At 37.2% G+C, this 14,661-nt stretch overlaps 1 protein-coding gene across 4 annotated transcripts in view; it reads left to right on the top strand.

Moving 5' to 3' along the window:
- The window catches only part of CLCN3 (chloride voltage-gated channel 3), a 72,894-nt gene that overhangs the window by 54,700 nt on the left and 3,533 nt on the right, over window positions 1-14,661 (top strand). For 2 of the 4 annotated variants that reach the window (XM_050896010.1, XM_050896011.1), the window contains 6 exons: window positions 1,402-1,482; window positions 2,737-3,282; window positions 7,353-7,539; window positions 8,863-9,261; window positions 10,972-11,188; window positions 13,501-13,576. In XM_050896010.1, the coding sequence (XP_050751967.1) occupies window positions 1,402-1,482; window positions 2,737-3,282; window positions 7,353-7,539; window positions 8,863-9,261; window positions 10,972-11,188; window positions 13,501-13,576 (1,506 nt within the window). The remainder of the gene's footprint in view (window positions 1-1,401; window positions 1,483-2,736; window positions 3,283-7,352; window positions 7,540-8,862; window positions 9,262-10,971; window positions 11,189-13,500; window positions 13,577-14,661) is intronic. The other 2 variants (XM_050896012.1, XM_050896013.1) reach the window with 1 other exon arrangement.

Here is a 14,661-nt window from a genome sequence, read left to right as displayed (position 1 = left end):
ACTGGCCCTAGAATTGAACCCTAAGGAACACTGCTGGTGACCGGTTGCCAGCCAGATGTAGCCCCATTCACTACAACCCTTTGAGCCATTCAGCCAGTTCTTCACGCAGCACACCGTGAACCCACTTGTCCCACAGTTGGACAGCTTGTCCAGAAGGATGCTGTGAGGGACAGTATCAAAAGCCTTACTAAAATCCAGAAAAACTACATCCACCGCCTTCCCTTCATCCACTAGGCAGGTGACCTTATCATAGAAGGATATCAAAGTAGTTAAACAGGACTTTCCTTTTTTGAACCCATGTTGACTGTGCCCGATAATTGCATTATTCTTTAAATGCCTTCCAATATCACCCAGCATAATCTCCATAATTTTTCCAGGAACTGAGGTTAGGCTAACAGATCTGTAGTTCCCTGGGTCTTCCCTCACACCCTTTTTGTAGATTGGAATAACACTGACTAGCTTCCAGTCAGCAGGGACCTCCCCAGACTCCCAAGACCTTTGGTAGATGATCGAGAGGGGTCTTGCCATAAAATCCACTAGCTCCTTCAGTACTGTGGGATGAATCCCATCAGGCCCCATGGACCTGGGAACATTCAGCTGATACAGCTGGTCCCTTACAATTTCAGTGTCCACAAATGGAAAGTCACTGTTCCCTCACTTGTGGTTCTCCAACTCAGGGGACCGGGCAGCCCAAGGTCTATTATTATTATTAAAGACTGAGGCAAAAAATGCATTGAATGCCTCTGCTTTTTCTTCATACCTGTTAGGTGACCATCTTCAACAAGTATTGGTCCAATGTTTTCTTTAGATCTCCTCTTGCTATTAACGTATTTAAAAAAGCCCTTCTTGTTATCTGACACAACACTGGCCAGTTTCAACTCTAATTGAGCTTTGGCCTTTTGTGTCTTCTTCCTGCATATACAAACCACAGCTTTGTAATCTTCCTGCGAAGCCTGACCTTGCTTCCAGAGATCATACAATTTCTTTTTCCTCTTGAGCTCCACAAGGAGTTTTCTGTTCAGCCAAGCTGGTCTTCTGCCCCGCTTGCTTGACTTATGACACAGTGGAATTGCCTGCTCTAGCACAGGGAAAGCTTACTACAATTTCTTGAAAATGAGATAGCAGCAGTTTCATACGGAAGCGTAGACTCCTTTGGGTGCTTCACTGGGGAGGCTTTGAGCAGCGTCCTTGGCTTCGTCATGGCTAGTACCTGGTCGGTGGCTGCTGTGGCCACATCTTATGAGCATTCTGCTACACTTACTTGATGCTTTTCTGTTAGCAAGTCTGTGTGTCCTTGATAGAAATATAGAAGAAACTAATAACTGTAATGAGATTCTGTTCTTCATGTTTAAAGCATATCACAGACTGCGAAAAAAAACCCTCACCATTGTTCTTTTCCAGGTGTTGTCAGCTGCCTCAGCAGCAGGAGTATCTGTAGCCTTTGGTGCCCCAATTGGTGGAGTCCTTTTCAGTCTGGAGGAGGTATGTCAAGAGATAGCACTGAAGGATAGATGTTTAAAAAAATCTCTTTTAGCATGAATAATCTCAGACTCCTTCAAGCTGCGGAGTCTTTCCTAAGAAGGCAATTATTTTTGGACCCACATTTCAAAGTCAAGAGTCCTATTACCAGCAAACTCCTAAAGATATTTTTTCTTTTTTTTTGATGAATGTCAGCTTTGCTTTGTTCTCAGTTATATTTTTTTGGAGAAGGGCTGAGTCAGTTAATAATTACAGTTTACATACAGATAGAGTTACAGCAGTTTTTCACTCTAGGAGTGTATTCTAAGAAAAAAAAATGGGCTTTTTTTTTCATTTTGAAAGAGGCTTTAGAAACCTATTTGACAGTTTTGTGAAGCAAGTTTTAAAACATTACTTTTCTTAAAGTTTCAGACACTAAACACAATTGAATATGTTAATTATTAAAAAGGCAGATATGCTATAAAACTGACCTCCAAGGCAACCAAACTCTCTTCTCCAAGATAAGTTTCGTATTAGATTAGTTTTCATTAGTTGTTTTCAAAATACATAGGAATGTTTATTTAGTTCATTAGCATTTTTAAAGAAAACTAAAAACCTAAAAATCTCTGAATTGAAAAAAGGAAGCAAAATATTCTTTCCTGTATAATTTTGCTATATCATTAGGGAATTTTGAGGAATTCCTTTGTTGCCAAAAAAATTCCAAAAAAGCTCGGAATAAAACTCTCTTGAAATTCAAATCAGGCTATGTGGGGCTTAAGTATGAAATTGCATGTTCTGTTCTGAGGATATATTTTTTTTAATGTTTTAATCATACTTCATAAAAATAACACATTTGCCAGAAACATTTCAATGTAGGTTGAAGGGAGATGAAACAGTATTAGCAGGAAATTTGAGAGAGCAGCTGGTACACAGTCTGGTTCTTATGAATGCTAGAAAGAGATACTTACAAACAGAGAAGCTTTTAAACATAAATTACTATGCATTATTTCCTAACAGTCTTAAAACAGCAGTGGTTTCAATACTGCTTTAGTATTGACTTTAAAACTGATATAAGTATGAATTGTTGTAGAGCTTTTTAAAAATTTAGTATGTGCTGGAGCGCCAGTGCTCCAAGTGATGGGAATAATACTGATCATGTAAGAGTACTTTTTTTTAGCATATACTATGTGAGCAGCAGTACTGTAACACGTGCATAAAATGGTCTTACCAGTATTTTTAATTGAACCACTAATAATTCTCATGTATTGCCTTTTGCAGGTCAGTTACTATTTCCCACTGAAAACTTTATGGAGATCGTTTTTTGCTGCTTTAGTAGCTGCATTTGTTTTAAGGTCCATCAATCCTTTTGGTAATAGCCGCCTAGTTCTTTTTTATGTGGAATATCACACTCCTTGGTACCTTTTTGAACTGCTTCCTTTTATTCTTCTGGGAGTATTTGGTGGGCTCTGGGGAGCGTTTTTCATCCGAGCAAACATTGCATGGTGTCGTCGACGCAAATCTACAAAATTTGGGAAGTATCCTGTCCTGGAGGTTATTATTGTTGCAGCAATAACAGCTGTCATTGCATTTCCTAATCCATATACAAGGCTGAACACCAGTGAGCTTATTAAAGAGCTCTTCACAGACTGTGGGCCGTTAGAATCCTCCTCTCTCTGTGACTACAGAAATGATATGAATGCAAGCAAAATAGTAGATGATATTCCTGACCGTCCAGCAGGCACTGGAGTCTATTCAGCTATATGGCAATTGTGTTTAGCACTCATATTTAAAATAATCATGACAGTCTTCACCTTTGGTATCAAGGTAAGTGTGAATGCAGTGGCTGTATCATCTGCTGTGATTATTTAATTATTGCCTTTCTCATTTTCCATCTCTCAAAGCTAGCACCTTTGTTTATAGAATTTTTTTCATGTGTAGTTCTTTTAAAAAAAGGTCTTTTTACTGTTGATTAATAAGCAAGTCTTGTAGAAAACAATATTAAGTTTAATTAAATTCAGACTAGCCCTTTGTTCAGCTGAATAGAAACATATGCTAAATTTAATAGGGAACAGTAACTGTTTGTATGGGCCTGATTCAGCAATAAGGATGATTCTAAAATTTCCAAGAGCTGAGTTCAGCTGAGTTCAAACATGACCACTCAGGTTCCGTAGTCCTGTTACATGGAACAAGAAAAGACTGTACCTCTTGAACAACTTGTAGGTTTTTTTTTAATCCCCTCTCCTCATTTATCACATAAATAATTACTGCAGACTTTGAAAGGGAGCCGATGATGATTTCTTTCCTGAAATTTCCAGTACTGCATGTCATGACTAGAAAGCAGGCTTTGTTCACGTGACTGTGATGAGAATTTCTTCTCTTACAAACCAGCATAATTTTTATTTTTCCTGGTCATTTTGTAGATCTGTTTTGGAGTTCTCTTCAGCTTCTCTCCAAGCTGTGGCTGTTTCCTGAATGACATATAACTGTCATGCCTTCATCATTTTCTGTCTTGTCAGGCTCCCTTCATAGTTTTTTGCAACTACGTCATTATCAAACCTGTCTTAACAGAAACATTGTAGAATGTTCACTCAGCAGGATTTGTGTTTAAACTGGCTTTAACTTTTCAGTGTACATTGCTGTTCCATGTAACTGCATGCATAAGAAAACACTTCTTTACTGTGAGGGTGGTTGAACACTGGAATACGTTGTCCAGAGAACTTGTGGAGTCTCCATCCTTGGAGATACTCAAAACCTGACTGGATGCAATCCTGGGCAGCTTGCTGTAGCAGACCCTGCTTGAGCAGAGGTAGACAATCTGGAGTGGTCACATCCGACCTCAACCGTTCTGTCATTCTGTAACTGATAGAACAATACCGTGTTGTGTTTCTCATGTGTTGATATTTTAGAAGGTGTTGCAGTCTATTATTTGAAGTTATTTTCCATATGTTGGTTGATGGGTAAGAGAAATCCATTCTATTTTAAATGGTAGTCTTCCATAGGTCAAAATTACAGACATTATTCTGTAACGTGACCACTCCAATCTGTTGTATTGTTTTGTATTCACTTACTGTATTTCACTTATATCTAGGGCTCTGCCCTTCTAAGCATTATAACGTTTTTTACCATTCGTGTGTTCATGTGCATCTGGCTCTTCCTTATGGGGTTGTCACCACAGGATCACACTTTGTGTATTATAATTCACTAGATTACAGAATGGTAGAGCTTACACTTCATTTGGTTTTGTTTCATTTTCTCAGAACTTCAGCATCTGCAATTTGGTGGAAATATTTTTATGAAGTTGTAAGAATATATTTATTACTTTGCCAGTAGGCAAAGAGTCATGCTGCTGTCATTGACGGGACTGTACTACAGACATTTCTCTGAAGCTTTAAAGTATATGGCTGGTTAGAATGTCAGCCAGTATCTGGAGATCTGGAGAAGGGGATGTCACTTTAATGCTACATTTATTTGCATTTTAAGCTTTATTTCTATGAAAGGAGAAGAAAATTCAAAATTTAAAAAAACAACAAAAAAACCCAAGACAACTTTGTCATTTAAATCATTATTAAGGATCCTCTGGGCTCTCCAGGTCTGTTCCTGGAGCTGTAGCCATGTGCAAACACACATCTCCCCCACAGGAACTGCTTTCCTGTAAAGTAAGCAAAGCAACTTAGCTGCTGCCTGTGGGGCATGGTGATTCCTGCTGCTCTTACTGCCATGAACAAGGATCACCAGGAAGCTGATAAGGCAGTGGTTTGGTTGTTTTGTTTTGTTTTTTTTTTTCTTTCAGGCTTTTGTACGTATACTGTACTGCTTATTATCAGTAGACTCGTTATTGTGTCTAAATGCTGTTGATCAACAATTGGGGTAGGATTGCAGCTTTGCCTCAAAACCTGACTGGTATGCAACTGCAGTACCAAACAAGTGGAAAGTTGCACATACATCCTGATTCCTTGCTTGTCTCGAAGATTATATATGTGCCACAGAACAAATCTTTTCCTCTGCAGTATAACTTGAGTTAGGCTGGCATGCACTGGAGAAGAAAGCTGAGACAAGGCAGAACGTAACTTTTTTTCCTTGCTCTTCTCAGTGAAGGTTCCTCTCTACTTTGTGACTTGTGATTCAGAGGCTTATGCAAACGAATGCAGCTGTAAAATCATAATTACAGTTAGACTTGTAACCATTATCCACATGCGATGGAAAGAAGAGAAGGAGCTAGATGCATTAAAAAGTTATGTTAACAAAGGACCAGAAGCAATTTGGATGTAATTTCCATGTGGAGACTGAATTTCTGTGGCATACTGCTGTACCAGACTAGAATCTGAGGCAGTTTCAAAGATTTATTCAATTTATTTTATATCTGAAATGTTATTTTTTCAGGGTGCTATTGAACTGTTCACTAAGAAAGAATTTCACTCAGGAAAAACAATTGGATTTTAACAGTTAGAAAGGGGTTTAGATGCATGATTAATTGTGGGAAATAACAGTAGTGGTATAAATGCACAATTTGGATGTTACACTAAAATGATAGCGTTGAATAGTTACTTCTGTCAACACTGATATTAGGTAATTCAGGATGGGAATGAAGGATTATTAAACTTTTTCCCCAAAATCTGTGCTGCTGGCTTTCAAACACAGAGTTTGCTATGCTTTTTTGTCCTTGGTTTTGTCTGTTAGAAATCATCTTTGCAACCATAAATATAGGCAAAATAATAATAAAAATAATGCAAATAGATTCTGAAATACAGTTCCACACCAGCTATTGGATTTCATGGCAAAATCTATAGTTTGAATCGCACAGTACTTAAATTTCACAGCTATACAGTGGAAAAAAATTAAATTGTATGTCCTGTTACACCAGGAGTGCAACTTTTTTAATAAAGTTATTTTGACAAGATGGGTTTAAGGTGCATTTAGACAAAAAGTAAAAATTTTACTACTTATTTGTAGTCAGCTCTGTACCTCAGTCACAGTAGAAAATATTTTGATACTAATAACTGCTGTGAGGAGAAGCAGCAGGCATTTCCAGTTTAATGAGACATTTAGGCACCAGTATGTTTTTTGGAAAGATTAGCTTCCTAAGGAGGAGAAAAGATACACAACAGCAGTTTCTCAGATGAACCCTCACTCCTTATGAAGCTGCTGATAAAAGCAAGACTTGCAATAATATTTTACGAAGCCATGTTGGTATGACAAGGCTGTGTGGCCTTTTCAGGTTTTAGTTAATAACAGAAAAACAGTTTAAATAACTAAAATTACAGTAGGAACTTTTTTTTTACAGTTATGTGTTATCTACTTTATGCAATGGGAGTTGTCCTGCCTTTTTCTCTTAGTGTATTTAGCATTCTATATACACTCCTTTGTATGGGAAACTGCAATATAGTAAGCAAAGCCTCTTTTAAAAATCACCTGTTTAGTTGACCATCTAATTTATAGCAGTGTTAGGAAGCACTTTGGGAAGGCAGTCCTACGTGCAAAGCTTGTTTAGGAAGTGAATGTTGACTCAGAGGAATATGAATAAGGGAGATGGGAAATAGTAAGGAAGACTTTCCAATAGTAGTAGCACAGCTCAGATTGGACACACATATGGTAAGAATTGTGCTGTTGGCACTGAGAGTCTAGTTTGTGGTCCTTTATTGGTGATAGATTTGCTTTTAAATACAGTAAAATATAAACAAATGTGCTCAGAAAGTGGATTCAGCTAACTAGGTTGATCAGAGGTATCAATAGCATTGTGTCAAGTTTTACTAACCTTGCAAGGTCAATTTACATGGTTTAACCTGACAATTTGAGCATTTGCATCTCTTTTGGCAAAAAAAAAAAAAAAATTACTTGTAAAATGATGCATCAGGTATGTTCCCATCAGCATGACAGCAGTTCTGGTTTTGTTGCAGGTTCCATCTGGGTTATTCATACCTAGCATGGCAATTGGAGCAATAGCAGGAAGGATTGTAGGAATTGCAGTGGAGCAGCTGGCTTATTACCATCATGACTGGTTCATTTTCAAGGAGTGGTGTGAAGTTGGAGCTGACTGTATTACACCTGGTCTTTATGCCATGGTTGGTGCTGCTGCGTGCTTAGGTAAATAAAATATAACAAAGTAAATAAGTATCTGATTCCTTGTATGTTGCCAAAATAATGATTAAAAAATGAAAGGAGATATAAACGTGTGCAATTTTGGAACACCTTTTTATATGGCTTTCTCTGTCTTTAGAGTAATACATTCACATTTCTACACGAGACCATCAGATCCTTGTGATCTGAGGAATAACATGAAATTTAAATTGATGAGAAATAGAAGAATTTAAGTAGTAGTGTTTGCTTTCTCTTTTTGGTATCAAGAGGTGTCATTACTACATCAGTCAGAAAAATCAGTTTCTTGAAATGTATGAAGTAGAGGATTTGCAGAGTCGAGTACTGTTGAAATTATTACCAGGAGGTGACATGATCAGCTGCCACGTCTACGTGAATTGCAAAAAATGTTCTTGAAATTCATAATCCAAACAAAACTTTCGGAAGTGTCTAAAGATTTGGGGAGTCCAGCTTGAGGTATTTTTAACAAGTCTGATTTCCAAACTGTTGAAAATCAGCTTCATGGAAAGAGGCTTAAGTTGGGCACCTAAACTAGGAGAGGTTTTTTGAAGGCCTTGTCTTGTCCTAGCTTATAACTTCATTGCCTTAGAAATTAAACTTAAAAGCTATTGGTACAGATTCTGCAAAAAGTAGACCTTTTCCTTAAGGAATAGTTTTTGGAGAGGTGGTTTTGTTTTTTAATAGTTTGACTTGAATCACTTTTGAATGCACTGAAAGAAAGATCATATTCCTTTATTGAATGAAGATGTGCATCAGAAACCTTGGCAGAAAAAACATCTTGAATACTAACAAAAGAGAAATATAATCCCTGTCTTCTCCCATTGTCCAAGAAAGAGATTCTTTTCATCAGCTCAGAATTCTCTTTAGCTTTTATGATTCAGCAACAGCATTAAATTCCTAATCCTTTGGACAACGTAGCTGTTGAATTGCTACCTGTAACTTCCCTGCATTAGTTCCATTCTTTTTCCAAATTCTTACCCTACTGGATTTCCTTGCATTTCACAGTATTTTTAACCTAGGTGTGGAGAAGTATATAGTTTTAGTCTTAGTTTACATGAAATAACTGCACATATTTTTCAAATCCCTTTATTCTCTCACTTTCTAGGAATTTTCCCTAAAGCTCCCTTTTTTACTTCTAAAAGTTGTGTGTTCATTTTTCCTGTCTGCTTCTGTTTGCACTATACAGAATGATGTTTGTCAGATGACCTTTAATGGCAAAGTTATGTTTGTAGTTCTCAACAGGAAGGCAGGAAATTCTGAATTCATTATTATCTGACACTAGAATGTTACTGGTTACCATTTTTCTTGCAGGTGGTGTGACAAGGATGACTGTGTCCCTGGTAGTTATTGTCTTTGAGCTAACAGGAGGGCTGGAATATATTGTGCCCCTAATGGCTGCGGTCATGACCAGTAAGTGGGTAGGAGATGCCTTTGGTAGGGAAGGCATCTATGAGGCACACATCCGACTGAATGGATATCCTTTCTTGGATGCAAAGGAAGAATTTACTCACACAACACTGGCTGCTGATGTTATGAGACCTCGAAGAAGCGATCCACCTTTAGCAGTCCTGACGCAGGATAATATGACAGTCGAAGACATAGAAAACTTGATCAATGAAACCAGCTATAATGGTTTTCCTGTTATTATGTCAAAAGAATCACAGAGACTAGTGGGCTTTGCTCTAAGAAGAGATTTAACTATTGCAATAGGTAATTATCTTCCAGTATTGCATGATTATATATGTCAGTTTCAATGATTTTATAGCTTAAACCAGAATTTACTCTGTGTGTTTCTAGACTTATTTCAGGTTCAGATACCTCGCACAGGCTGCTGTTCCTTTATTGAAGTATATGATTATCTTCAATAGCAGGCTCTGGAATGGAGAAAATGTTAATCTCTGTCATAAAAACAAAAGTTGTCATACTGAAGTAGGCCAAAACATCATCTAGTCCGGTATTTTTGTTTGTTTTGAGGCTTTTGCTAGTATCTCTTTTCCTCAAGTGATGCTACACTAACATTCTTCTTCAAAATTGAGTAATTCTCATTTTAGAATAGCAGGATTCTGTGAGAATTACTGTCCAAGTAATTTTTAAATTTAAATGTATATCGTACTTCTCTCTGACAGTATGTTATTTACTGTTGTTCCAACAACTAAGATTGTATTATGGAGAGATAAGCGAAATACTAATTATTTTAAGTTTCTGGTTTTCAATTTGTTTGTGTAATGGGAAATTTGGCCCTGGGCACATGAGCACACAAGCCCTGTTTGAGCCCGCTTTGGGTGAGTATTAGAACTTGTGGATACTTGTGACAATGCTTTGTGCACTGGCAAGAAAAATTCTGTGAATTTTGAGGATACTATCATAACCAAAGGAAAAAAAATCATTGTTATGTCAGAAAATGTTACAAAACTAACACTTGGTGCATGAAATCAGTGATGGAAGTTACATCTTAAACTTTTTTTTTTGTAATTCATAAGATTGTACATTGACAAGTATCTCTTTAACAGAGACACTTGAGAAAGACAAAAGGCTCATGAAACTTTTTAAAAAAAAATGTTTTGTGAACACAACACTGTTTACATCAGTAAAACTTTTGCCTGTGGTCTTAATACTGTGTATACTATGGTATTACACTATGTAGGATGTATAGGAATGTCCAAAACTTGGAAATTATTATAGACGTTATACTGGTTTAAGTTTGCATTTACTTATGAGTAAATGGGGGAACAGCAGAACGTTCTAATAATACACTTTCACAGGTAAGACTCATTTCAGCTGCTGAGATTGCACAGTGCAAGTTGCTTAGTCTTGGATTTTGGCTGGCTTAAGAGAGTCATTGCGTGAAATAGTTCAGGGTACAGAGCGGGATGCTGCGGTCACCAAGGTGATGAAGACCTGGAAAGGAACAGGATGCAGTTCACAAAAAGCTAAATAAATTCATTATAAACAAGAAGACAACATTTTCAGAGTGATCAGAAATGAGTTCTTTGGTTTCAAACCAACTATAATTACAGCCATTAGAAACATGACAGGGGAGCTGTCAGTTGAGACTGGCTTTTCCCTTGACAGTTTCTTCAGCAGCTGTCTGTGTGCTTCCCGCATGTTATTTTTTAAGTCTTTCCATCTCTTTATAGTAAATAAAAGTTATTGATTGGAGTGAGAAAGGCAGTAGCTGAAGAATGGCTAAAGCTGTATGGTAGATGGCTTTTGTGATTTCTGCACAAACGCTTCTTAGGGATAAAGCAGTGGCTATGGAAACACATCAAAATAGCATATATCAGAATACCAGCATCTAGAGAATAACATCAGAGTCTGGTAGTGTTGATTGATCTGTCTGTTTGCGCTAAATTATCTTACTCCAAGAATGTAAATTCTTCCTCCCTTGCTGTTTCCCCCCCTCCCCTCTTTTTCTTAAAGAAAGTGCTAGAAAGAAGCAGGAAGGGATTGTTGGCAGTTCCAGGGTCTGTTTTGCCCAGCACACCCCATCGCTTCCAGCAGAAAGCCCTCGACCTTTAAAGCTTAGAAGCATACTTGATATGAGCCCTTTCACCGTGACAGACCACACACCAATGGAAATAGTGGTGGATATTTTCCGGAAGCTGGGTCTGAGGCAGTGCCTTGTAACACACAACGGGTGAGTAAAGTGGCAGCAGTGCTGTTCATTTTGTTAGATACACTAATTTTCACTTCCAGGATCAGGGTGTTTGAACACGTAAGTTTGGTACTGCAACTGAGGACCCTAACTGTTCGCTAAGAAGGTGCTGTGCTGTGGCACCTCTCTTAAATTCTTACTCCTTTCTTGTATTCCAAGTAAGCAGGCAGGTGATTTCAGTCATTTTAAGATGTTCTGTTAAAAATGAGCTCTCATTAGAAGTTTTGTGTGTGCAACTTGCATGTGCAGAGGACACAACTTGTCTCACAGAAGTTTAGTCTTGTGTGGTGCACAGTCTAAGGCCTATATTTCCTCGTTCTTATATGTCTTCTGGCAACGTGCAATGTATCAGCTAGTGAACATCTACAGATCTCTGGATTCATAAAAAGTAAGGGAGAAAATGATCCAGTCAGTATCTCCTCTTCTGGAGTTTAGTGATGGCGATTACCACCAAGCTCTTGTTTCTGGAATACTAACAACTAAGTAACTACTAGTTCTGGAACTTCAATCTGCAACATTTGTTTCTACACTGCAAAATATTTCAAGAAAGTAATTTTAAGATTAGAATGTTTGTAAATGAGACTATAGGGAGTTGTCATGTGATTACCCACTAAATAAATCGGCCCTAGGCATGGAAACATAAATGTTCATTATAATTGCCTCTTACCTAAACTACTCCTTTCTTTTACATGATCTTTTTCTGTGTAGCTGTTCCTTTAACATTCTGCTTTCCTGTATCTCTTGCATTACACACTTGACACACAACATTGCAGCTCCTACCATAGTATCTTGCTTTCTCTTTAGCATGTCTTTTAAGGCACCTGGGGAGTGAAACATTGTCTGCTAATCCACGTTATTTAGGATCAATGTCCATGGGACAGAACACAGAACCTGAAATATGGGTGGGACTTTCTTTGTTTTGCTGTGGGCAAAAGGACTGCTGCTATAAGTGGCAAATATTTAAATATTGCATTGGTTTCCAAGTTTATTTTTTCAGATGTATTTTAAAACAAATTTATTTTAAACATTCTCCTGCTTTTTTTTCTTCAATGCATCCCTGTATTGAATGGCGAGTAGATGTTTTCAGAAGCATAAGTGACTTTAAAAACCCTTCTTTGATGGGGAAAGAACATCATGATCTGACACTCAGAAGTCAGTGCAAGCATGCAATTATTCTTGTTTTGGGGAGGGAAATTTGAATTGATAAAACTTCAATGAAGAATATTTACTTTGATTTTTTTTTTCTTAGTTTCTGTTGTGGTTGAGTGCACAAACATGGACATTGATGTTAAAATCGACTCTAAAGAAAGCTTAATCGTGCAAAGCTATGTCAAACTGTACTATAAATTTTTAACTATTTTGTGATAAAGTAGCAGCAAGTATGGATGGCTTTAATAATTCGCTGTTTTCAGACATTCATATTTGTTGTCCTACTTCAATTTACAAACTTGTGGTATTCCATGAGCACACCATCCATTACAACAAGATCAGATAGTAGATACTAGTACTAGTGGTATTTAGCCATGGCATATAGCCATGTGGACATCAAGGACTAATCTATATTTTGGCAAATTTCCTGCAAATTGAATATACCCACGTAAAGACACACATCAACTTACTGGTTCCAATCCAGATTGGAATAGGAACTGTGCAGAAATTGGTGCTGATGACAGACGTAGATATAAAGACTGAGCCTCACTCTTCCTAATTTATACCGGAATATCCATTCCAGGGAGTTGCTCTTGATTTATAGTGTCATGAATGAGAAATTTGTCTGAATTTGTCTGTTTTTAGGGACACCAGATAACCCTGCTCAATAGTGCAGCTTCAAACCTCAATTGCTATGACTTTACACAGTTATTACTTTGTTCATCTATTGTGGCTTGTTAAAATGTGAATAATGATCTGTACGTGTGAGGAGAAATAACTATTAAACAAAGGAAATAAAGTAGACTTTAGTTTCAGTGCCTCTAAAACCTGAAGAGATGTGAATTTGGGGAGAAGGGATGATGTATGCTTCCTTGACGTGCACTTGATATGAGAAACATACTGCTCTGGGGTGGCTGAAGATCCAATTGTGTTCAGCAGTTTGGGAGAAAACGAGAAAAGGCAATGTCTGGGAAAGGGTACTGACTTGCAAATCATTTTTCATTTAATTATCTCATTAGCTTTCCTGCAACCATTTTTTTTTTTTTTTTTTTTTTTAGTTTTGCTCTAATCCTTTTTCATTATGATTAGAACTTCTTTTTATTTGATTTCACACACAGTTATTAGCATAACATGATCTGTTTCAGGATTGTCTTGGGGATCATCACAAAGAAGAACATATTAGAGCATCTCGAGCAACTAAAGCAGCACGTCGAACCCTTGGTGATTAGATATATCAGATCTCATAATTAGACACATTAGAAGTCAGGAAGCATGAAACTTGTGAACTGTTCAGGGCTTTTATGACATCGGCTGAACAATGAAATCATCTTATGCTAAAAATTTGTATTAAACCATAAAACAATATGTGCAAAATCCTTTTGTAGAAATTAAGCTGTTAATATGGACATACTGTTAGTCACAACATTAAAGGAAAGTAAACAATAGACTTTCTGATATTTTTGTTCTTGAGATCACATAGATCCATCTAGTTGATCTGCTCATTTCCCCAGGTGGGAAAGTATGCAGCTAGGAATACTTTTTCCCTGCCTAATGCAAATTAAGATTTTCATATATGCCAATTTCTTTTCCTGATCTTGACAGCTTTAAATAGCTGTTAAATAGCAAAGTAAGTATCACGTCTTTGAGAAGCAAAGTCAAGCATGTTTTTAATGTATCGCAGCATTAGATCTTCCCTGTAATCCCCCTTTATCACTATGATTTTTTAGAAGTACTCTTATTTTTAGTAAAGTCCTGTGATTTTATGTGAAGTCCTGTGATTCTGCTGCTGTTACCTACAGCAATTAATGTACTTCTTTATAAAATGTTCGGTGATAGCCTAAGCCACTAAGTGGCATGCTACTATGTTGACATTGACTTCAGAATCTAGATACTGTTTTAACCATGATGTTGTGAACTAACCTTAGATAGACAGTAGACTTTGTCTTAATTTGGACATGGGTTGCTAGTTACATCTCTACTAAACATACCCACCAAGTTTAGCTGCTTATGTGCAAAACATGCTAATTATGTTCTCATTTTATGCTAATATTTCACAAGTATTTCATGCGTCCTTTAATAAGACAAGACGAAATGTACTAACCAGAATAACAAGGGCAGCAGCTCATTCATTCTGCTCTTTGCTTCTCCTGTGATATTATCCTTTTGGACAGTCTCACCCTTTTTGATATTTCGCAGAGTTATAATTTTAAAAGCCATGAAGACCTTGTCATAAGAGCACAGTATCTAAATTGGAAAATGAAAATTTTCTTTTACTATTCACCATTTATTTTCTAAAGCTGTGAACT

This window comes from Gymnogyps californianus, chromosome 4, assembly GCF_018139145.2.
Source record: "Gymnogyps californianus isolate 813 chromosome 4, ASM1813914v2, whole genome shotgun sequence".
Lineage (NCBI taxonomy): Eukaryota > Metazoa > Chordata > Aves > Accipitriformes > Cathartidae > Gymnogyps > Gymnogyps californianus.
This window is presented reverse-complemented; position numbering and strand designations above follow the sequence as displayed.